Source organism: Tachypleus tridentatus, chromosome 2 (assembly GCF_004210375.1).
Source record: "Tachypleus tridentatus isolate NWPU-2018 chromosome 2, ASM421037v1, whole genome shotgun sequence".
In the NCBI taxonomy this organism is placed as follows: Eukaryota; Metazoa; Arthropoda; class Merostomata; order Xiphosura; family Limulidae; genus Tachypleus; species Tachypleus tridentatus.
The window spans coordinates 138,160,767-138,186,898 of record NC_134826.1 but is presented as its reverse complement, the minus strand read 5'-3'; the positions used below and the strand labels follow the sequence as shown (position 1 = coordinate 138,186,898).

Sequence of the window (26,132 nt, the reverse complement as noted above, 5' to 3'; positions counted from 1 at the left end):
TTGTGTTGTTTAAGATTGTAAAATGAATTGATGGTGTTGGTACACCACCCTTTTCACACTGAGAATAGAGTTAGAGTGGATCTGATTGTGTTGTTTAAGATTGTAAAATGAATTGATGGTGTTGGTACACCACCCTTTTCACACTGAGAATAGAGTTAGAATGGATCTGATTGTGTTGTTTAAGATTGTAAAATGAATTGATGGTGTTGGTACACCACCCTTTCACACTGAGAATAGAGTTAGAATGGATCTGATTGTGTTGTTTAAGATTGTAAAATGAATTGATGGTGTTGGTACACCACCCTTTTCACACTGAGAATAGAGTTAGAATGGATCTGATTGTGTTGTTTAAGATTGTAAAGTGAATTGATGGTGTTGGTACACCACCCTTTTCACACTGAGAATAGTAGGACTAGGAGACACAAATATAAAGTTTGACGGATAGAAGTCATCTTTAGCTAAGACAGTTTTACTTTTCAAAAGCGGTGGTTGGCTTTTGGAACGGGTTGAATTGGTTCAGATGCAGTAGAAAGAGTAAACTTAAATAAGTTTAAGAAAAGGTAAGTACATCAATTATAACGATTGGATTAAAGTGTTTTTTTTAATTTAATTTAGTTTGGAGTGTCGAACAGCTGAAATGGACCAATAGGTCCAACGCTATTCCGAAATGCTATGTTATGACAAGTTAATCTACGTTTTATAAAATGGTTGTTAGATTTGTCTAAAGCTTGTATAGTAATTTATATAAGTTTTATACTTTTATAAAACTATAATTGACTGTATCACTATAAATACAATTAATAACATTTATATTGTTATTTAATGTACTGCCCTTCCCAGTTGCTCAACGGTATGTCTGCAGACTTACAACGCTAAAACCGGGTTTCAATACCTGTGGTGGGCAGAGTAGCTTTGTGCTTATTTCAAAACAACAACAATATTTAAATAATCAACTAAAATCAAGAAAAGAAATAAACAAAGAAAATCTTGTCGAAAGTTATTTGTCTAGTTATGAAGAGCATTGATTTTCCTTCTTTTAATGGTGTTTCCTAAACGAAAGAATGATACGATAAAATTGCATCAGTCGAAAACTGCTAATAAATCTTGTTATGATGTGGCGAAACAAGCAAAACGTGTTCTGAGTGAAACTAGAAATAGTACCTTTGTTATTATTGCACGTTCTGACGAACGAAAATCGTAGATATATTTAATGATCCTCTTGTATCTACCAAACAATCTAACGACTGCAATAAATTAGGCTTTGTTTTTATGTATGATACTACACAGAAACATTGAATAATTAATCTTCTGTTGGTTATTAAACTATATATAAAGATAACACGTTGGTTTTTGTTTATCTACATAACATCCTCTTCGCACATTCGGAGATACTTTTGGGCCTGGCATGGCCTAGCGCGTTAAGGCGTGCGCTTCGTAATCTAATGGTCACGGGTTCGCGCTCGAGTCGCGCCAAACATGCTCGCCCTCCCAGCCGTAAGGGCGTTATAATGTGACGGTCAATCCCACTATTCGTTGGTAAAAGAGTAGCCCAAGAGTTGGCGGTGGGTGGTGATGACTAGCTGCCTTCCTCTAGTCTTACACTGCTAAATTAGGGACGGCTAGCACAGATAGCCCTCGAGTAGCTTTGTGCGAAATTCCAAAACAAACAAACATCTACATAGAAAACAGAATATTAATTGAGGTGGATTTCATATATATGTGTGTGTGTGTGTGTTTTCTTATAGTAAAGACAATTCTGGCAATCTGCTCTCGCCATCGAGTGGAATCGAACCTCTGATTTTAGCGTTGTGAATCCGTAGACTTACCGCTGTACCAGCAGGGGACGCTGGTTTTCATCTCTCACATGTTATATAAGAGCATAATATTCTTTCATATATGGGTGTTATTCCACATATCATCAAGTTTAAAATCAAATGTTGTTTTTCATACACAGTGGAAACAGTGAAGGTAAACAAACTCATTATTTCATCTTACACAAAGTTATTTCCTGATGAAATATGATACAATATTTATGATTAATTTATTCGATCTCACGTTGCTGTTGTGCATTGGTTATTACAGCTTGCTTGTTATAATATTTATTTTAGTTTACACGTGGAATATTTTCAAAATAATATTTGAGTTTATATGAAAACCGATTTGTTACACTTTTTAACAATTTCTTTGTAGAATTTTATGTAAAATAGTGTTTGTCTACATTTTACAAAACATATAACAACGTTATACCTTAGATTCAAAGTCAGGCTATGTAAAATAAAGTTTATTTCTTTTTACGTTTGTTTTGTTTGTTTGTTTTTTAATTTCGCGCAAAGCTACACGAGGACTATCTGCGCTAGCCGTCCCTAATTTAGCAGTGTAAGACTAGAGTGAAGGCAGCTAGTCATCATCACCCACCTCCAACGAATAATGGGATTGATCGTAACATTATAACGCCCCCACGAGTGAAAGGGCAAGCATATTTGGTGTGGGGGATTCGAACCCACGACCCTCGGAATATGAGTCTAGTGCCTTAACCACCTGGCTATGCCGAGCCCACGAAAAGGAAATCAATAACAACAAATATTTTTGCTGAAGCAAAAACAGAACAGTTATAAAAATATTCGTTCAATTAATTTCATATAGTGAAATTAACGACGATTTAAATGTTCTTCAAATAATTATTTTTTTAATTAATTAATCCAATTAATCTGATTTTTTTGTGAAACGCAAGAAATTTTAAGGATTGAAATGGAAAACAATATCTGTATTACTGCTAAAATCTTTGACGCTATATTCTTAACTGGCCCAGTACAATCTTCCAACATCAGTAGACCAACTAATGTTTTTAAACTAAAGAACATCATTTTCTCTGTTAAAGCGAGCACAGTAATATAAATAGACGTGTAGCAACACATTGTAACATCATTTTCTCTGTTACATTAAACAGACACCCATTTAAGTATATGTGTAGCAAAAAATAACATGACTTTATCCGTTGAATTGAACAAATAGCACGAAAAAGTGTTCATGCTTTCCTTTATATGAAACATACTATTAAAATTACACTTATATTAAATGAATATTTCATTTAATAAGAACTTAGGTTTTTACGTCACTAATTTTGAGGTTATTAAAGAGAAACCCGTTATAAAAACCTACTAAATACGATCTTAAACTGGGATTGGTTATTTCTTGGCCAGTAACTCTGCTGTAAATCACCAATATGCCTAATACTGTTGACATTGTTTTATACTACAATAAACGAGCTGGCATGAGTTATGATGCTCGAATAGCAACCCTCGTGGGTTCATCAAACATATTTATACTTTCAGTCCTGGGGGTGTTATGATGTTTAGTCAATTCCTCTTTTCGTCGGTAAAAAGAGAAATGGCGGGAAGTGATGTTTAATAGATGTCTCCATTACAGTCAATCAGGGGTAAATTAGGGATGGATAGCTTTACAAAACAAACCATATCGGCAAAAAAATTGAATAAACGTCATCAAATATATTAAAACGTGTCTCAGCTAAAAACGACTCCTATCATGCTGAAATTTATATTTGTGTCCCTTTGTTTTACTATTCTCACTGTTAAATATATATAAAGAAATAAATTCTGCATCAGCAGTATCGTTACCTTTAGAATCTTAAACACCCCAATCATCTGATGAAAACTCCTCTATCACAGCTACTAATCTAGTAGCCTTCGTCTGATGAAAACTCCTCTATCACAGCTACTATTCTAGTAGCATTCGTCTGATGAAAACTCCTCTATCACAGCTACTATTCTAGTAGACTTCGTCTGATAAAAACTCCTCTATCAGAGCTACTATTCTAGTAGCCTTCGTCTGATGAAAACTCCTCTATCACAGCTACTATTCTAGTAGCCTTCGTCTGATAAAAACTCCTCTATCACAGCTACTATTCTAGTAGCTTTCGTCTGATGAAAACTCCCCTATCACAGCTACTATTCTAGTAGCCTTCGTCTGATGAAAACTCCTCTATCACAGCTACTATTCTAGTAGCCTTCGTCTGATGAAAACTCCTCTATCACAGCTACTAATCTAGTAGCTTTCGTCTGATGAAAACTCCTCTATCACAGCTACTATTCTAGTAGCTTTCGTCTGATGAAAACTCCTCTAACACAGCTACTATTCTAGTAGCCTTCGTCTGATGAAAACTCCTCTATCACAGCTACTATTCTAGTAGCTTTCGTCTGATGAAAACTCCTCTATCACAGCTACTATTCTAGTAGCTTTCATCTGATGAAAACTCCTCTATCACAGCTACTATTCTAGTAGCCTTCGTCTGATGAAAACTCCCCTATCACAGCTACTAATCTAATAGCCTTCATCTGATGGAAACTCCCCTATCTCAGCTACTATTCTAGTAGCCTTCGTCTGATGAAAACTCCTCTATCACAGCTACTAATCTAGTAGCTTTCGTCTGATGAAAACTCCTCTATCACAGCTACTATTCTAGTAGCCTTCGTCTGATGAAAACTCCTGTATCACAGCTACTATTCTAGTAGCTTTCGTCTGATGAAAACTCCTCTATCACAGCTACTATTTTAGTAGCCTTCGTCTGATGAAAACTCCCCTATCACAGCTACTAATCTAATAGCCTTCATCTGATGGAAACTCCCCTATCTCAGCTACTATTCTAGTAGCCTTCGTCTGATGAAATCTCCTCTATCACAGCTACTAATCTAGTAGCTTTCGTCTGATGAAAACTCCTCTATCACAGCTACTATTCTAGTAGCCTTCGTCTGATGAAAACTCCTCTATCACAGCTACTATTCTAGTAGCCTTCATCTGATGAAAACTCCTCTATCACAGCTACTATTCTAGTAGCCTTCGTCTGATGAAAACTCCTCTATCACAGCTACTATTCTAGTAGCCTTCATCTGATGAAAACTCGTCTATCACAGCTACTATTCTAGTAGCCTCGTCTGATGAAACTCCCCTATCACAGCTACTATTTTAGTAGCCTTCATCTGATGAAAACTCCCTATCACAGCTACTAATCTAATAGCCTTCATATGATGGAAACTCCCCTATCTCAGCTACTATTCTAGTAGCCTTCGTCTGATGAAAATTCCTCTATCACAGCTACTATTCTAGTAGCCTTCGTCTGATGAAAACTCCTCTATCACAGCTACTATTCTAGTAGCCTTCGTCTGATGAAGACTCCCCTATCACAGCTACTAATCTAATAGCCTTCATCTGATGGAAACTCCCCTATCTCAGCTACTATTCTAGTAGCCTTCGTCTGATGAAAACTCCTCTATCACAGCTACTAATCTAGTAGCTTTCGTCTGATGAAAACTCCTCTATCACAGCTACTATTCTAGTAGCCTTCGTCTGATGAAAACTCCTCTATCACAGCTACTATTCTAGTAGCCTTCCTCTGATGAAAACTCCCTATCACAGCTACTAATCTAATAGCCTTCATCTGATGGAAACTCCCCTATCTCAGCTACTATTCTAGTAGCCTTCGTCTGATGAAAACTCCTCTATCGCACTACTAATCTAGTAGCCTTCGTCTCATGAAAACTCCCCTATCACAGCTACTAATCTAATAGCCTTCATCTGATGGAAACTCCCCTATCTCAGCTACTATTCTAGTAGCCTTCGTCTGATGAAAACTCTTCTATCGCACTACTAATCTAGTAGCCTTCGTCTCATGAAAACTCCCCTATCACAGCTACTATTCTAGTAGCCTTCATCTGAACCCTTTCCATCAATATGACATACTTTTTAAGGTAAGGAGCCCGATACTAAACACAATACTCCAAATGTAACCTTACCAGTGACGTGTATAATGAAATTATAACCTCTTTAGACTTGTATTCAATACTTCTGTATATACAACCTAAAACATTACTTTCCATACCACTAGTAACACTAAAGTGCTTGGATGACGTTAGAGACGTATCGACCATTACACCAAAGTCCCTTTCTTCCATGTTACTGTTAAGGTTATTCCAATATAAGTTACACTTATAAGTCAAATTATGATAAACCACATGCATTATATTACATATATCATAATTAAAACCCATCTGTCATCTATTCACCAAACGCAGTAAGTTATCTAAATCTTTTTAGTAAATCAGCAGCATTCTCTTAACATTCAGCAACACCCAAGACCTTGATATCATTTGCCGATTTAAGTAACTTATCGACTGTTCCTTCAACTACGCAAGCCTACTTTTCGGTAGCATTGAACATTAACTAATTTTTTGAGTTTATTTTGAACATTTTGAATCTCAAGCAATGAATGCGTCAGTGTTCCAAACCTAACTTAGAAACGCTTTCTGAGTTTTGCTGGAAATATTTAGATTTCAAACAACTACTACTCTATTTTTTCTCAATTTCAAAATACGTAAAACATCCAAATAAATAAATAAAGTTCAGAACAAAAAACTAAAAAATGTTATAAAACGAAGTATATAAGAATATGGTAGGCCTAAATGGAAAATGTTTGATTTGTTGTGACTCTTATTTTCTTCTGCGTGTACATTTTTTTTTCATATATAATGCACAGAATTGAATAAGGTATCGGCTTATTCCATTAAATTATAGTTTACACAGCCTACAGAGGAAACTTCAACAATAATGTCGTTACAAAGGCTGCAGCTGCTCTTCGATTTTTAGGATTACGCCCTCTAGTTTTTGAAATATTAGATAATAAATATAAAAAGAAAGAAAAAATTCGGTCGTTTGAGAAAACGAAGAATATAAAACACAAAGAAACAAATAAAGGCACGATATAAAACAATTTAAGTTTTTTGTTGATTTTTTATGAAGGATGATGCAGTTTTAAACGGGAATCCTAGAATTCTGTCAATATCGTAATATTTATTGTCAGTTGTAAATTTTACAATCAATCCAATAATCAATAAGACATTAATTTTGAGCTTGTAATATACCCTGAAGTTCGTGAACAGGTTTTAAGAAAATCACTAAAACCACTAGTTCTGGGTTTATAATACTCTAAAGTTCATGTCAAGAAACGTACATTAAGACATTGGCTCTAGATTTGTAAGATTCAGACATCCATTAAGAATGTCAGTCACAAGCGGAAGCTACTTCTTAAATATGGTTTAAATATACAATGTTAATAGGACAATAACCACATATTAAAATACATGACTTCATACAGGGAAGGTTTCCTATCGATTTTACTTTTTCAGGAATTTTATCATTTCTGTTGGTTTTTGATTCCGATTTTGCGAAAATGGTGACTTTAAACTTTAGCTTTATTAGAATTTTTTCTTACACAGTTCTTTAAGAAAAGTATGGATCCGTCAGTTTATATTCCGTTATTTCTGAGACTTTTTGGTAATAATACTGATCAAGCGACACTGAAATAATGTATTTTGTGAGAATCAATACTACAAGAATTGTGTTCATTTGTATCACTTAGGTACTCAAGAATTATAGTGAAATTTTAAACAAAGTGACAGGTTAGAATTACATAATTTAAACAACCAAGAAGCAAATATGTTCCAATTTGTTAACAAAATTATTATTTTAGAGAAAAAAATTTACCACACGTACTTGACTATTGAAGATACATTGAACAACAAAATGAAGTCAAAATATTTCTTTTATTTTGCCAGTTCCGTGACATGGACTTCTACAAGCACAGCAAATACTTCGACTCTACAATAACACCAGAGACTGTTATTATTATTATTTGCTCCGAAACTTTAGAAATAACTCGTTGAAAGGCACCAGTACTGTCATGAAAGAAGGGAGGTTTAGAAGTAAGACCAAAATTAAGGAAAACTTTAGAATTGTAATAATCATATTATGAGTGTGGCAAATGTGAACTTTAAATACATTTGTCAAAAAAAAAATCGAGATATGTTTTTTTTTTCTTACACGAGGGTCAATTTTTAAATTATTTGTAAAATAAATAATCAGAAATAAACAGCTTTCAGCCATGTTGTTAATTAGACACATTCATTCCCAGTTGAGCAGCAGACATCGGCTCACACAGACATTCTATTCAAATAGAATGCATATGGCCAACGAATAGCTTTAAAATTTGAGAACATCGTTAAAATGTCGAACCAAACACCTGTAACAGATATTATCCACGTCTCTGTTGTTGTTGTTTTTAATAATGTTTAGGCTTCTTCGAAAGCGTTTCTTAATAATTACCAATTTTTTGGACCTAAAACAAACGAAATGTCTTCAACAATAATCCATAAGAAACAGCGATGAGTCAACTGTGAATCGTCTATCTCGTCTTTGTGTTCGAGGACTTACTGTGCATATTATTACTCTATCACACACGCACGCTCCAGATTAGCAACTCCATGGATCAGTCGGGGAAGCACCGGTAACAGAATAACTAATATCGTAACAAGAAACCAGGAATGTCGAGAAGACCCGTTGGTGTCGCTGCAAAGACCTAAAGCAAAAAAACAAAACAAATAAACTGTATGTTGGTATATATATATATATATATAATTTTATTGTTATAGATCTGTTATTGTACGTGAAAAAAAAAAAATCCATAAATTGTAAAAGGAGAACTGGTGAAAAAGATTTCAGGTTAAAGAATGAAATGTTCCAAATAAACCGTTTATGTATTTCTACACGTTCATTACCGTTATTCGGATACTGATGGAACACTTTACCAGCAGTTGTGGTATCTTAACAACCGATTGTGCTTAGTGACAGTTAAGACTTCACGGATGTAGAGATGAATTTAGTTTGTTGCACAGCGAAAAAGTCGAGTGTTTTTTATAAATTAGTGATTTACCTGTTTTAGCATAACTGATATGCAAACTTTTGTCATAATGTATCACTTGTAAAAGCTGATTAAAAAATTCACTCCGGTTTTGATGCTCAGATGTCTTCATCCGGAACCAAAAAAGAAGTTGAAAAAAACTTGCTCCATAAATGTGATTTATGACCCCTTCTGGCTCAGCGGTAACCTTCAGGATACATGACACTAAAATTCAAGGTTCGACCACTGCGGTGGTCACAGGACGTACAGCCTACAGCGTTGCTTTGCGTTAGAACAAACAAAACACATTGATAATATACCTATGGTATAGGATAGAAGCACAACTGTGGTTTACATACGTTTAAATTCTTACCACAGAGTAAAAGACAGGATAATTTTTCTACAGCACTTGCACACCATGCTAGGCATAATAAATAAAGAAAGGTCTTTCTAGGGACGGATAGAAGTAGGATAACACTGCATGTCATCTTGCATTACGAGGAAAACTGAGTGGGATTTCGAAATTGTTGTAGTTTTTTTACATAGTTTTAAGACCCGAAGACAGCTGTGTACTTATACTGCATCTAAATCTTTAATGTGGGCAAGAGAAAACTATCCAATGACAGCGTTAAGAACAAGTTGAGAATAAGTACTCGAGGGAGTAAATGCTCCTTGTTTCATGGAAAGTAAAGATAATCGATTGAAAGCTTTCCACTATAACCTGAATAAACTTTGAATAGGTACACTAAAAATACATTTTGAGGAAACTGGGAGGTATTCCAGTGAAGAAATGGAAGTTTCACAAGGCTTAAATCTATAGATATAACAAGTCTTAAGTCTATTGACCTAACAGATTACACGTTGCTTTACAAGTCTTAAGTCTATTGTTCTAACGGATTATGTGTTGTTTTACAAGTCAGAAATCTTTAGATCTAACACAGTATTTGTAGTTCTAAAATCACACTTTTAGATGTAACACATTATCTGTTGTTTTACAAGTCAAAAATCTTTGGATCTAATACATTAGCTATGGTTTTACAAGTCAGAAGTCTACGGATCTAACCTATTAAATATGTTTATGGAAAACTGAGGTATATAGGTTTAACACATTAAATGTGTTTTTAAAAACACGAAGGCTATAGACCCAAAAAAGTAACTTTATTTTACATCACTCATTTCTACAGATCCAACTTGTGAAATATAAAAAAAATTCACGTTTTGTTCATAATAAACACTCAGTTTGTGTCTGAATATTCCAATAATATAGCTATAATTTTGTATCCTGTTTAGACAAGTTGCCCGTTTCATTTCCAGAGAAAAACAACACAAAAACGATTTTTTTTTAATCTCAAAACATTGTTGGCGTGTAAATTCAGTAAACCCGAACTACGAAACGTGTTGTACCTTCAGCCATCAACGTTTTGCCAACATAAATAAAGCAGTACATTAAGTGATTCTAATACTTGTTCTAAGTACGTTCATGTACAAATCTGTGGAAAGGCTGAGCCTAAGGAAATACAGGTATACGAATAGAACAGCTTTTAATACACTGAAGTTTCGAGAAATATTTCTCCCAAGTTTCAGAGCTCTCTAACAGCTAAACAGTTAAACCATGAACGTATCAGATTATTACAAACATTTTTTTAAAAGAGTGTGAGTTTGAAATACGATCCTAGCCTACATTCTGGCTGATTCAAACAAAACAATCTATGTATTTGTTGACCTCCCATATCATATTCCAAAATACAAGTGTGCTGTATTAAAACAGAAAGTTAAAGGGTAACGTTGAATTTACAGTTTTATTCCTTAGTTACCTCAAGCAATTATTAGTTTTACAGATAAATGTTCCTCAATCAATCATGACGTCATGAATTGCCAACCTCCTCAGTTCAAGCTTTTCGTCTCCAATCCATACACGTGGCTAAGTACTTGTGTCTCCTTTCTTTATCTTCCTTCGGTGTATTCAATGATCATTTCTGCTAACTTCGTCGAATTATGATGAAACTTTTTAAATTGATGGTGAATCAAACAGTAGTCTGTGAACTGTTGACTAAATCTGTACGAGTACAGGTTTCTGTAAGTTCAAGCTAAGTTTGTATAATTTATAGGCTGGCGACTACTTGTTTATTATTAAAACGTTATAACAGTTTCAATCATAGTGTGTCTGAATTGAGGGCAAAAATCTTATTGGATAATTACTTGCAAATACAATTCAAAAACAGCCACTTATGATCTGACTTTAAGAGGTCTGAAAATCGTATGCGATAAGGAACTCGATTTTTGTGTTTTTTATGTTTTATCAGTTGCTTACAAGTGCAACAGTTATATTACTTCAGTATCAGTTATATTAATGTAAGATGAATGTAAAATAAATTTACACAAGAAGCGTGCGTGCGATGTAGTTAAATCTTTATATAAAATATACACATGACGCACTTTTCTTGAAAGTATAGATTACAACTATGAAGCTTTGCACTAAGTAAACAACTACAAAAACTTTCCCTGAAACTTCGTAATTACGTAGATAAATTCAACTATCGAGACTAGATCTAAAAGAAATATTTCTCAGCCCGGAGATAATTTCATCTGTTGTCTTAATCACGATCTCGTATTATCAGCAAGAAACTACGAGACTTTTAACACGAAACAGCTCGTGACAGAAGTGTACTTACTTTTCCCAGTAAGACTAAAGGCTATGAATCCATCTCTGCCGAGTTTAATATTCCTCAAGCATTCGCTTGGACTGCCAGAGAAACGTAATGTCTTATCGTCTTCTGTAAATACCTGTAGGAAGAATAAAACAGCATACCTTGAATTATAGTTTTCAGACCCGCTCTGAGGGGCTCCTTTAAGCCTATATTCTTGGAATGACCTGGTTTCCAGTTGTTAAACAAGACAATATAAAGCAGTGATAATGTTGGTATTATTTTGAGACATTGGTTTTTGTGAGGGTTTATGAACAACAAATTAATCTTCACAGATAAGAAAACATTCGTTTTTGTGAGGGTTTATGAACAACAAATTAATCTTCACAGATAAGAAAACATTCGTTTTTGTGAGGGTTTATGAACAACAAATTAATCTTCACAGATAAAAAAACATTCGTTTTTGTGAGAGTTTATGAACAACAAATTCATCTTCACAGATAAAAAAACATTCGTTTTTGTGAGGGTTTATGAACAACAAATTAATCTTCACAGATAAGAAAACATTCGTTTTTGTGAGGGTTTATGAACAACAAATTAATCTTCACAGATAACAAATCATTCGTTTTTGTGAGGGTATATGAACAACAAATTAATCTTCACAGATAAAAAAAACATTCGTTTTTGTGAGGGTTTATGAACAAGAGGAAAACGTCTGAAACAACCAAAGCTGACATCTACATCTTTCCCTACGTTTGAACACAAATGTTGATGATTGACGGAAGGTAAGATTATAAAATGACCATCCTCATTGGTTAACACACGTTACAAACAAACAGAGGAGACTTCAGTTTGAGAACGGAGATAAGTTTTAGCACATATTGAATAATGTAAAATAGGAGTAATGTAGTATTAGACGTTTTGGAGTTTTGAGAAACGCTTGAATCTTATGGAACTTAATGTGTGCCGTTTTTAAAGGTTTATTGTTTCCATTATGCATGCAATTAAAAGTAAGCAAAAGAAGAGATGTTGTTTGTGTTATACATGGAACTGGTTTGATGTTTAAGGATGGGTGGAATTGGTTTGTTTGTTTGTTTGTTTTGAATTTTGCGCAAATAGCCCTCGTGTAGCTTTATGACGTTCAATCCCACTATTCGTTGGTAAAAGAGTAGCCCAAGGGTTGGCGGTGGGTGGGGATAACTAGCTGCTTTCTCTCTAGTCTTACACTGCTAAATTAGGGACGGCTAGCGCAGATAGTTCTTGAGTAGCTTTGCGTGAAATTAAAGTAAAAACATTATGAGTTGTTATTTTTACACTTTGCAAAGTATGATAATTACAACTGTCTCGTTTTTCTTTTGAAATGTCTCATAAAGAGAGATATCCCATTTTTATAAATGCACCTTTTCCATTTTTCTTTCCAGTTGTGTTCCAGATACAGATATCCAGTTTTCCATTTAAAATGTGTTCTTAGTATAGCTCTTCGGATTTTGCGGAAGGTAAATGAAATTGAACTTTTATGTGTAAAAGAAGGTTTGTTTAAAACGTTTCCACCAGATGGCACTTTATTAATTGTTTGGTTTTGTTTTGCATTTAGCGCAAAACAACACGAGGGCTATATGCTCTTGCGGTCCCTAATTTAGCAGTGTACGACTAATGGGGACGGTACCTAGTCATCACTACCCACCGCCAACTCTTGGGCTACTCTTTTACCAACAAATAGTGGGATTGACCGACAGTTAGTATTAGTTCTGGCAATGGAGTTATTGGCATCAGATCTAATGACCTATTACATAGTTTTTTTTGTTCTTATATTTTAACGTTATCTTTCATTTCATTTCTTGATGAAATGTAACTATGATGGAGCGTACCGTGGATTTTGATTATGATGACGCTTATGGAAAAATATTTCATTATATTGAACCTTCATCAGCAGGTTAACACCCAATCGAGCGTAATACTAGGTTCCATTAGGTGTTAAACCTCCAAAACAGCTCTAAAGCGAATCATCGAGAACAGTTAATAATATTATTTATTCTGACACAACTATTGTGTTCCGTGTGGTGTTAAACTCGGAAGAAGCCCTAAAACGAAGCATCAAGAACAGTTAACAATACTATTTATTAGCTATTCTGACACAACTATTGTGTTCCGTGGGGTTTTAAACTCGGAATAATCCCTAAAACGAAGCATCAAGAACAGTTAACAATACTATATATTAGTTATTCTGACACAACTAATGTGTTCCGTGGAGCGTTAAACTCAAAAGCTTCAAAGTGCAACATTGAGAACAAATAACTGTATTACTTTTTATTTATTTGCGTGCTCTGTGGGTAATTAAGCTCCAGAAAAGCCGCATGACGAAACGTCGAGAATAACTGAATGTATTATGTGTTAGTTGCTTCAAACATATTAATGTGCTTGGTAGGAAGTCAACCATATTTAAACTTTATTGTATACGACGTCACCTTTCATTTAATGATGGCATCAGTTCTTATGGTTTAGAAAAAAATTCAAATTTAATTTGCTTATATCATTCGAAGTCTTTTCGGATATTAATAAGAGGTATCTAAATGTGTGGTTCGTAAATCGTAGGAAGGAAGGAAATGTTTGATACGTTAATCCATCGTCAGTGAGATAAATCATAAATCAGTTATGCTTGTTTTTTGTTTTTGAATTTCGGGCAAAGCTACTCGAGGGCTATCTACGCTAGCCGTCCCTAAAATAGCAGTGTAAGACCAGAGGGAAGGCAGCTAGTCATCACCACCCACCGTCAACTCTTGGGCTACTCTTTTACCAACGAATAGTGGGATTGACCGTCACATTATAACGCCCCCAACGGCTGAAAAGGCGAACATGTTCGGTGCGACGGGGATGCGAACCCGCGACCCTTAGATTACGAGTCGCACGCCTTAACCCACCTGGCCATGCCGGGCCTATAAATCAGTAATGTCACTGGACTATATAGTGGACTATAAATACCTAAGTCCGTATATAGTTGAAATATAAGGAAATACAAATATACAAATTAATTAGACAAAAAGGCCCATTGTCAAACCTGCAAGTTCATAAAAACTACCGACTCATTTTCTAACAAGCACAATCAAAGAAACTTTAAAACAACCAAAGAAATCACTTGTGGAACAATAACAACAACAAAAAACACCATTTATCGTATACAGTGTAAAAAAGTGCAATCACCAGTATGAAGGACATGCACAAACAACTCTTAGAAAACGTTTTGAACATCCATAAATCTTCCATTAGCACTAAAAAGGATCTCTCTGTTGCTCAAAACTTTATCCAACCTGGTTTTTCCATTAATGTTTCTCCCAATGACATTGAAACATGATTCAAAACTAAAACAGATAGAATTAACAGAAGCTTATTAAATTAATTAAGCGAAGTCTAAACAGTAAAATGAAAAACTGGTCACGTTGAAGTCGTTTCAAAACGAAAGTGAATCGAACGGGTGAAGCAACTAGAATTACTAATAAACCTCTCCAGGTTGAAGACCGAATCTTAAACATGCTTATTTTGTTTGAGTGTTAAGTCGAGTGCAATGTTAAAAGCACAGTTTCTTTAAATGATTCAGAACAAATGGAATGGGAACACAGTCATGAAGAGCTGAAAATACAACTAAACCAAATTGGACTTTTGAATTTCTACGAAGCTAACAACGAGATGCTGGTAACGAAGGCAGATTTAGTTGTCGATGATTTATTTAACATAAAAGGAGGCTCACATTTGTGTCTTACAAAACTATATGTGCTTAGTGTGCTGTACTGATGTATTTAAACAGATGTAACAAATTAGGTTTGTTGCAGTGAAAAATGGTAGAAAATTATACTTTCCACGTGGTCTTGAGAACATAAACAGATGAACAAACGTTCTTTTGTTCGTGGTCTTGTGAACACAGACGGATGAGCGAACGTTCTTTTGATCGTGATCTTGTGAACACAGACAGATGAACGAACGTTCTTTTGATCGTGATCTTGTGAACACAGACAGATGAACGAACGTTCTTTTGTTCGTTGTCTTGTGAACACAGACAGATTAACGAACGTTCTTTTGATCGTGGTCTTGTGAACACAGACAGATGAACGGACGTTCTTTTGATCGTGGTCTTGTGAACACAGACAGATGAACGAACGTTCTTTTGATCGTGATCTTGTGAACACAGACAGATTAACGAACGTTCTTTTGTTCGTGGTCTTGTGAACAGAGACAGATTAACGAACGTTCTTTTGATCGTGGTCTTGTGAACAGAGACAGATGAACGAACGTTCTTTTGTTCGTAATCTTGTGAACACAGACAGATTAACGAACGTTCTTTTGATCGTGACCTTGTGAACACAGACAGATTAACGAACGTTCTTTTGTTCGTGGTCTTGTGAACAGAGACACATGAACAAACATTCTTTTGTTCGTGATCTTGTGAACACAGACAGATGAACGAACGTTCTTTTGATCGTAATCTTGTGAACAGAGACAGATTAACGAACGTTCTTTTGATCGTGGTCTTGTGAACAGAGACAGATGAACGAACGTTCTTTTGTTCGTGGTCTTGTGAACACAGACAGATGAACGAACGTTCTTTTGATCGTGGTCTTGTGAACACAGACAGATGAACGAACGTTCTTTTGATCGTGATCTTGTGAACACAGACATATTAACGAACGTTCTTTTGTTCGTGGTCTTGTGAACAGAGACAGATGAACGAACGTTCTTTTGTTCGTGGTCTCGTGAACACAGACGGATGAGCGAACATTCTTTTGATCGTGATCTTGTGAACACAGACAGATGAACGAACGTTCTTTTGATCGTGATCTTGTGAACACAGACAGATGAACGAACGTTCTTTTGTTCGTTGTCTTGTGAACACAGACAGATTAACGAACGTTCTTTTGATCGTGGTCTTGTGAACACAGACAGATGAACGAACGTTCTTTTGATCGTGGTCTTGTGAACATAGACAGATTAACGAACGTTCTTTTGTTCGTGGTCTTGTGAACAGAGACAGATGAACGAACGTTCTTTTGTTCGTAATCTTGTGAACACAGACAGATTAACGAACGTTCTTTTGTTCGTTGTCTTGTGAACACAGACAGATTAACGAACGTTCTTTTGATCGTGATCTTGTGAACACAGACAGATAAACGAATGTTCTTTTGATCGTGGTCTTGTGAACAGAGACAGATGAACGAACGTTCTTTTGATCGTGATCTTGTGAACACAGACAGATGAACGAACGTTCTTTTGATCGTAATCTTATGAACACAGACAGATTAACGAACGTTCTTTTGATCGTGGTCTTATGAACAGAGACAGATGAACGAACGTTCTTTTGATCGTGGTCTTGTGAACACAGACAGATTAACGAACGTTCTTTTGATCGTGGTCTTGTGAACACAGACAGATGAACGAACGTTCTTTTGTTCGTGGTCTTGTGAACACAGACAGATGAACGAACGTTCTTTTGATCGTGGTCTTGTGAACACAGACAGATGAACGAACGTTCTTTTGATCGTGATCTTGTGAACACAGACATATTAACGAACGTTCTTTTGTTCGTGGTCTTGTGAACAGAGACAGATGAACGAACGTTCTTTTGTTCGTGGTCTTGTGAACACAGACAGATTAACGAACGTTCTTTTGATCGTGATCTTGTGAACACAGACAGATTAACGAACGTTCTTTTGTTCGTGGTCTTGTGAACAGAGACACATGAACAAACGTTCTTTTGTTCGTGATCTTGTGAACACAGACAGATGAACGAACGTTCTTTTGATCGTAATCTTGTGAACAGAGACAGATTAACGAACGTTCTTTTGATCGTGGTCTTGTGAACAGAGACAGATGAACGAACGTTCTTTTGTTCGTAATCTTGTGAACACAGACTGATTAACGAACGTTCTTTTGATCGTGATCTTGTGAACACAGACAGATTAACGAATGTTCTTTTGATCGTGGTCTTGTGAACAGAGACAGATGAACGAACGTTCTTTTGATCGTGATCTTGTGAACACAGACAGATGAACGAACGTTCTTTTAATCGTAATCTTGTGAACACAGACAGATTAACGAACGTTCTTTTGATCGTGGTCTTGTGAACAGAGACAGATGAACGAACGTTCTTTTGTTCGTGATCTTGTGAACACAGACAGATTAACGAACGTTCTTTTGATCGTGACCTTGTGAACACAGACAGATTAACGAACGTTCTTTTGTTCGTGGTCTTGTGAACAGAGACACATGAACAAACATTCTTTTGTTCGTGATCTTGTGAACACAGACAGATGAACGAACGTTCTTTTGATCGTAATCTTGTGAACAGAGACAGATGAATGAACGTTCTTTTGATCATGGTCTTGTGAACACAGACAGATTAACAAACGTTCTTTTAAACGTGGTCTTGTGAACAGAGACAGATGAACGAACGTTCTTTTGTTCGTTGTCTTGTCAACACAGACAGATTAACGAACGTTCTTTTGATCGTGGTCTTGTGAACACAGACAAATGAACGAACGTTCTTTTGATCGTGGTCTTGTGAACACAGACAGATGAACGAACGTTCTTTTGTTTGTTGTCTTGTGAACACAGACAGATTAACGAACGTTCTTTTGATCGTGATCTTGTGAACACAGACACATTAACGAATGTTTTTTGATCGTGGTCTTGTGAACAGAGACAGATGAACGAACGTTTTTTTGATCGTGATCTTGTGAACACAGACAGATTAACGAACGTTCTTTTGATCGTGGTCTTGTGAACACAGACAGATGAACGAAAGTTCTTTTGATCGTGGTCTTGTGAACACATACAGATGAACGAACGTTCTTTTGATCGTGGTCTTGTGAACACAGACAGATTAATGAACGTTCTTTTGATCGTGGTCTTGTGTACAGAGACAGATGAACGAACGTTCTTTTGATCGTTACCTTGTGAACACAGACAGATGAACGAACGTTCTTTTGTTCGTTGTCTTGTGAACACAGACAGATGAACGAACGTTCTTTTGATCGTGGTCTTGTGAACAGAGACAGATGAACGAACGTTCTTTTGATCGTGATCTTGTAAACACAGACAGATGAACAAACGTTCTTTTGTTCGTGGTCTTGTGAACACAGACGGATGAGCGAACGTTCTTTTGATCATGATCTTGTGAACACAGACAGATGAACAAACGTTCTTTTGTTCGTGGTCTTGTGAACACAGACGGATGAGCGAACGTTCTTTTGATCGTGATCTTGTCAACACAGACAGATGAACGAACGTTCTTTTGTTCGTGGTCTTGTGAACACAGACAGATTAACGAACGTTCTTTTGTTCGTGGTCTTGTGAACACAGACAGATTAACGAACGTTCTTTTGATCGTGACCTTGTGAACACAGACAGATTAACGAACGTTCTTTTGATCGTGATCTTGTGAGCACAGACAGATGAACGAACGTTCTTTTGTTCGTGGTCTTGTGAACACAGACAGATGAACGAACGTTCTTTTGATCGTGGTCTTGTGAACAGAGACAGATGAACGAACGTTCTTTTGTTCGTTGTCTTGTGAACACAGACAGATGAACGAACGTTCTTTTGATCGTGGTCTTGTGAACACAGACAGATTAACGAACGTTCTTTTGTTCGTTGTCTTGTGAACACAGACAGATTAACGAACGTTCTTTTGATCGTGATCTTGTGAACACAGACAGATTAACGAACGTTCTTTTGATCGTGATCTTGTAAACACAGACAGATGAACAAACGTTCTTTTGTTCGTGGTCTTGTGAACACAGACGGATGAGCGAACGTTCTTTTGATCATGATCTTGTGAACACAGACAGATGAACAAACGTTTTTTTGTTCGTGGTCTTGTGAACACAGACGGATGAGCGAACGTTCTTTTGATCGTGATCTTGTCAACACAGACAGATGAACGAACGTTCTTTTGTTCGTGGTCTTGTGAACACAGACAGATTAACGAACGTTCTTTTGATCGTGACCTTGTGAACACAGACAGATTAACGAACGTTCTTTTGATCGTGATCTTGTGAGCACAGACAGATGAACGAACGTTCTTTTGTTCGTGGTCTTGTGAACACAGACAGATGAACGAACGTTCTTTTGATCGTGGTCTTGTGAACACAGACAGATTAACGAACGTTCTTTTGTTCGTGGTCTTGTGAACAGTGACACATGAACAAACATTCTTTTGTTCGTGATCTTGTGAACAGAGACAGATGAACAAACGATCTTTTGTTCTTGGTCTTGTGAAAACAGACGGATGAGCGAACGTTATTTTGATCGTGATCTTGTGAACACAGACAGATGAACGAACGTTCTTTTGATCGTGATCTTGTGAGCACAGACAGATGAACAAACGTTCTTTTGATCGTAGACTTGTGAACACAGACAGATTAACGAACGTTCTTTTGATCGTGGTCTTGTGAACACAGACAGATGAACGAACGTTCTTTTGTTCGTGGTCTTGTGAACACAGACAGATGAACGAACGTTCTTTTGTTCGTGGTCTTGTGAACACAGACAGATGAACAAACGTTCTTTTGCTCGTGGTCTTGTGAACACAGACATGAACTTATACCATTTTATAACCGTACTGTCAAGGTACAAGGAAGGTTGCTTTCTTAAATTATGAATATACGTTGATAAAGATATAAAGATTGATATAACAGTTTTAATTAAAACATCTAAATAAATAAGATTTTGAGACTGTACAAAAAGCCTAGTGCTACAGATCAAGGCGAGTCCTGGCATTGTCTGTTAAATTTGGAAAGGTTTTGAGGAAATAATAGGTAGTAGCAAAGTCGGATGCTTGTTGAGGAAATAATAGGTAGTAACGAAGTCGGATGCTTATTGGCTTACCTGGGATTAGTTGTTACATAATGTATATTGTTAGGACAAACTAAATAAGGAAACGTGAGGAATAATGAGAAATAAAGTGACATAACATAACTACATCTTATTACTGGACAAAAGCACGTCTCAAGATATCGAAACAGGTCGGTCATTTAAAGCAGATTGGTAAAAAATACAACCATAAAAAAACCGGAGTTTATGGAAAACTCCTACTCTGTATTCAAAAAACCACAGACTGACTTCTAGATGGAGAAATGTTTGGATGAGAAGAAACTTACAATACAGTATCGTCTCATGGTCCTGAGTGCACTTGCAATGAAATAATAAGTTTTATTTTCTCTCCAGCTACCATGGCACTGGAAACCTAAGAGGTAGAAAAAACAAATGCGTCTTAGCACCTTACTTCTACAACTTTAATTTTTATCGTAGTTACAATATTTGACTGTGTAAACTAGGTGGAAAGTCCACTAATAAGCTATGCCCTATTCAGAAAAATAATGAGTGAAAAGAAGTCGACAGTGGTTATTCATCATCGAGATAATACAATGTTTGGTTTTATATATGATATCACACACCAATCAGATGTGTAATATATTTTGAAAATAAAACACATTTTATTTTTTTTTAGATATATAAGTAACTCAGTATTCATAAGTATTTAATAACATATAAAAATGTAACCATGTTTATTTTTACATAGGAAATTACTTCCTTTAAAATATTTACTGTAAAATTGTACTTTAAAGAAATTACATACTTTTTGCTCTGTTTGTTAAATTTTGGGCAAAGTTACTTAAGTTAACCGGCCTTAATTTTGAAACGATAGAATAAAGCATTGGATAATTAGTCAACATTACCCAGCGTCACCTTTCACGCTTTTATTATTAGCGATGAGTGAAATTGAAAAGCATATTGTAATAACTTCATGGCTGAAAGCGTGAAAATTTTCATTTATGAGGTTCAAACTTGCGCCCAGCAAAATGCGAATAGAATGTCTCAACCACGAAAACGTGCGAGCCTACAGTGAATGTAAATTATTAATAGTGAGACAATATAAATCGATTTCTTTTTTTAATTAATTACTTATATTTCTTGATGATAAGTTTTGATTATTGTAATTAAAGAAGAACTATCTTCATGTTGATTTTAGACAATGCTACAACATATTTTGGATATTAAATAAAAAAACACTGTTGTAGGTGTGTGTGTTTTCTTATAGCAAAGTCACATCGGAGTATCTGCTGTGTTCGCTGAGGGAAATCGAACCCCAGATTTTAGCGTTGTACATCCGTAGACGTACTGGTGTACCAGCGGGGGAAAATGTTGTTTGATTGTGTGAGAAAAAATCTTCGATTTATTCAAAATAGGCCCAGCATGGCCAGGTGGTTAAGGCATGCCACTCGTAATCCGAGAGTAGCGGGTTCGAATCCCCGTTACATCAAACATGCTCGCCCTTTCAGCCGTGGGGGTGTTATAATGGTACGGTCAATCCCACTATTCGTTGGTAAAGATTAGCCCAAGAGTTGGCGGTGGGGTGGTGGTGACTAGCTGTCTTCTTTTAGTCTCACACTGCCAAATGAGGGATGGATAGGGCAGAGAGCCTTCGTGTAGCTTTGCGTGAAATTCAGAAACAAACAAACAAAACATTATTCGAAGTAAAATTAATATATTCATTTTTTTTAAATTACTTTTAAATATAGTGTATAATTCATGTTTGTATGTTTATTTATTTAGAAAATATATGTATTGAGTTCTTAAAGACAGTAAAACTTGTGAAAAAGTGCTACAAAGATTTTATAGTAACATTCTGAGTTTCTCTGTTGAGCCCGCTATGAAAACGTAGGTCTGTCTCTTTGCTACACAAGGCTTGCCTAAATGTAAAGTACACACAATTCGAAGCGAAGTTACTGACAGACAAAACGTCCAAGCCAGTTTCGTTTGTTTGTTTGTTTTGAACCTCAAGTTTAGATAATGACACGCCTTATTCTAAGATGTCGAACAATGCGATAATAATAAGGTAAATGTGCTCACCACCTACAAGGCTAATCTCAGCCCAACAAAGAGACAAATTTTAACTATTGTAACGCAATCAAATTTAAAAGTGTAATCCGTGTTAAAAGGCACATAAGAGTTCGAATCTTGGACCTTCCAATTCGCAACTCGGAACACTAACTAAGAGGCCACGTGCATCCTACAGAGAAAGTCAGAAATTTCTAATTCTAAGTTTAAAACCTCAAGTGACGAGAAAAAACAGAAAAAATAATTTGAAAATAAATAAAACAATATTATTTTTTAGCGTTTTAAAACTAAATAAAATGAAACATTTATTTTTCAATACAATTTAAATAATTACGTTTCTTTAAATTTTTTTTGGTTTTGCGGAACGTCTGATCTTTTAAAAAGCTAAAAATTGGGTTTTGATACCCTTGTGAACACAGGCAATCTATTTCGAAACTGAGTACTTAACAAAAACATTTTTTATTGCAGTGGATGGGTGCCCATTTCTTTAAATATCATTTACTGCATAATAATTAAAGTATATAATAAAATATATCATTTAGTTGTTTGTTTTAGAGCAAAGCCACATTGAGCTATCTACTGGGTACATCATAAGAATTGAACCCTGAATTTTATTGTTGTATCTTTTTAGACAGCGGAAGAATCAAACGTACTAACTTATGAAACTGACTGATCTTTCATTGTGTTAGGACACAGTAATCCTACATTAAAACTGACTATTCTTTCATTGTGTTAGAACACAGTAATCCTACATTAAAACTGACTATTTTTTCATTGTGTTAGAATACAGTAATCCTACATTAAAACTGACTAATCTTTCATTATGTTAGAACACAGTAATCCTACATTAAAACTGACTAATCTTTCATTGTGTTAGAACGCAGTAATCCTACATTAAAACTGACTGATCTTTCATTGTGTTAGAACACAGTAATCCTACATTAAAACTGACTAATCTTTCATTGTGTTAGAACACAGTAATCCTACATTAAAACTGACTGATCTTTCATTGTGTTAGAACACAGTAATCCTACATTAAAACTGACTAATCTTTCATTGTGTTAGAACACAGTAATCCTACATTAAAACTGACTATTCTTTCATTGTGTTAGAACACAGTAATCCTACATTAAAACACTGATATCGTACATTTTCAAAGAACTCTTGAACATTCAAAATAATCATAAAAGTTCATTAAGTTATTTCACTAGATGACGTTTTTTACTAACTTTTCCATGTTATCATTCACTTAGAAATAATAATGAATTGCAAGTTATTATTATGTTATAATCTTATACACTTAGAAACATATTACCCTAAACTGTCAGGAGAGAAACAAACAAGTCGAATGGATCTTACACGTTTGTTTGACATTTTAGAAATAGAATTATTAGATGTGATTTTCTTCACTAATACAACACACAAAATGTTTTTGCATGTGATTACGGACACATAAAGGGAATATGAATTATTGTCACAAGACTTGATGAAAATCGTGAACTTACTTTTAGCGCTTCTTTGAGTCGAACACTCGCTGAGAAAATCAATACGATCACTTTCTTTACAGCCAGACTCTAGATGTTCAGAACAAAATGTGTTTTTCAAACCATCGGAGACAAATTTGGCCATCTGCGGTTGAGAAGACTGAATCATATATCTACCCACCAGAGGGCACTCTTCTGTTACGGGAACTGACGCTACAAGAGTTAAGACATTTCACTGTTCAAATGTTGAAGTGTTATCAGTACTGAAACACCTCTACTGTCAACAGTACACTCAGCCACTGTCAACAGTACACTCAGCCACTCTTTATACTACACTCATCTACTGTCAACAATACACTCATCTACTGTCAACAGTACACTCATCCACTGTCAACAATACACTCATCCACTGTCAACACTACACTCATCCACTGTCAACAGTACACTCATCCACTGCCAACAGTACACTCATCCACTGTCAACAATACACTCATCCGCTGTCAACAGTAAACCCATCCACTTTCAACAACACACCCAGCCTATAACAACAGTACACTCATCCACTGTCAACAGTACATTCATCGACTGTCAACAATACACCCATCCTAAAACAATAGTACACTCACTCAATGTCATAAGTACTGTCGTCTATTGTTAACACTAAATTTATCCTCTATTTACACCACATTCATCAACTGTCAGCAAGTAGTAGTACACTTGCCAACTAGTAGTAGTAGTACACTTGTCAACTAATAGTAGTACACTTTTCAACTAGTAGTAGTACACTTTTCAACTAGTAGCAGTACACTTGTCAACTAATAGTAGTACACTTTTCAACTAGTAGTAGTACACTTTTCAACTAGTAGTTGTACACTTGTCAGCTAGTAGTAGTACACTTGTCAGCTAGTAGTAGTACACTTGTCAGCTAGTAGTAGTACACTTGTCAACTAGTAGCAGTACACTTGTCAACTAATAGTAGTACACTTTTCAACTAGTAGTAGTACACTTGTCAGCTAGTAGTAGTACACTTGTCAGCTAGTAGTAGTACACTTGTCAGCTAGTAGTAGTACACTTGTCAGCTAGTAGTAGTACACTTGTCAGCTAGTAGTAGTACGCTTGTCAACTACTAATAGTACACTTGTCAGCTAGTAGTAGTACACTTGTCAGCTAGTAGTAGTACACTTGTCAGCTAGTAGTAGTTCACTTGTCAGCTACTAGTAGTACACTTGTCAGCTACTAGTAGTACACTTGTCAGCTAGTAGTAGTTCACTTGTCAGCTACTAGTAGTACACTTGTCAGCTAGTAGTAGTACACTTGTCAGCTAGTAGTAGTACACTTGTCAGCTAGTAGTAGTACACTTGTCAGCTAGTAGTAGTACACTTGTCAGCTAGTAGTAGTACACTTGTCGGCTAGTAGTAGTACACTTGTCAGCTAGTAGTAGTACACTTGTCAGCTAGTAGTAGTAGCACACTTGTCAGCTACTAATAGTACACTTGTCAGCTAGTAGTAGTACACTTGTCAGCTAGTAGTAGTACACTTGTCAGCTAGTAGTAGTACACTTGTCAGCTAGTAGTAGTTCACTTGTCAGCTACTAGTAGTACACTTGTCAGCTAGTAGTAGTACACTTGTCAGCTAGTAGTAGTACACTTGTCAGCTAGTAGTAGTACACTTGTCAACTACTAATAGTACACTTGTCAGCTAGTAGTAGTACACTTGTCAGCTAGTAGTAGTACACTTGTCAGCTAGTAGTAGTACACTTGTCAGCTAGTAGTAGTACACTTGTCAGCTAGTAGTAGTACACTTGTCAGCTAGTAGTAGTTCACTTGTCAGCTACTAGTAGTACACTTGTCAGCTAGTAGTAGTACACTTGTCAGCTAGTAGTAGTACACTTGTCAGCTAGTAGTAGTACACTTGTCAACTACTAATAGTACACTTGTCAGCTAGTAGTAGTACACTTGTCAGCTAGTAGTAGTACACTTGTCAGCTAGTAGTAGTACACTTGTCAGCTAGTAGTAGTTCACTTGTCAGCTACTAGTAGTACACTTGTCAGCTAGTAGTAGTACACTTGTCAGCTAGTAGTAGTACACTTGTCAGCTAGTAGTAGTACACTTGTCAGCTAGTAGTAGTACACTTGTCAACTACTAATAGTACACTTGTCAGCTAGTAGTAGTACACTTGTCAGCTAGTAGTAGTACACTTGTCAGCTAGTAGTAGTACACTTGTCAGCTAGTAGTAGTACACTTGTCAACTACTAATAGTACACTTGTCAGCTACTAGTAGTACACTTGTCAGCTAGTAGTAGTTCACTTGTCAGCTAGTAGTAGTACACTTGTCAGCTAGTAGTAGTACACTTGTCAACTACTAATAGTA

At 35.8% G+C, this 26,132-nt stretch overlaps 2 protein-coding genes across 4 annotated transcripts in view; one reads left to right on the top strand and one right to left on the bottom strand.

Annotated features, from left to right (window-relative positions):
• The window catches only part of LOC143245228 (glycoprotein 3-alpha-L-fucosyltransferase A-like), a 524,457-nt gene that overhangs the window by 368,177 nt on the left and 130,148 nt on the right, over positions 1-26,132 (top strand). The window lies entirely within an intron of this gene.
• Positions 7,600-26,132, bottom strand: part of LOC143245225 (uncharacterized) — a 418,752-nt gene continuing 400,219 nt past the window's right edge. For 2 of the 3 annotated variants that reach the window (XM_076491342.1, XM_076491340.1), the window contains 4 exons: positions 23,784-23,975; positions 20,538-20,623; positions 11,419-11,530; positions 8,270-8,425 (listed from right to left, as the gene is read on the bottom strand). In XM_076491342.1, coding sequence (XP_076347457.1) covers positions 8,292-8,425; positions 11,419-11,530; positions 20,538-20,623; positions 23,784-23,975 — 524 coding nt within the window. In that variant the 3' untranslated portion in view covers positions 8,270-8,291. Of the gene's footprint in view, positions 8,426-11,418; positions 11,531-20,537; positions 20,624-23,783; positions 23,976-26,132 lie in introns of all 3 variants that reach the window. The other variant, XM_076491339.1, reaches the window with a different exon arrangement.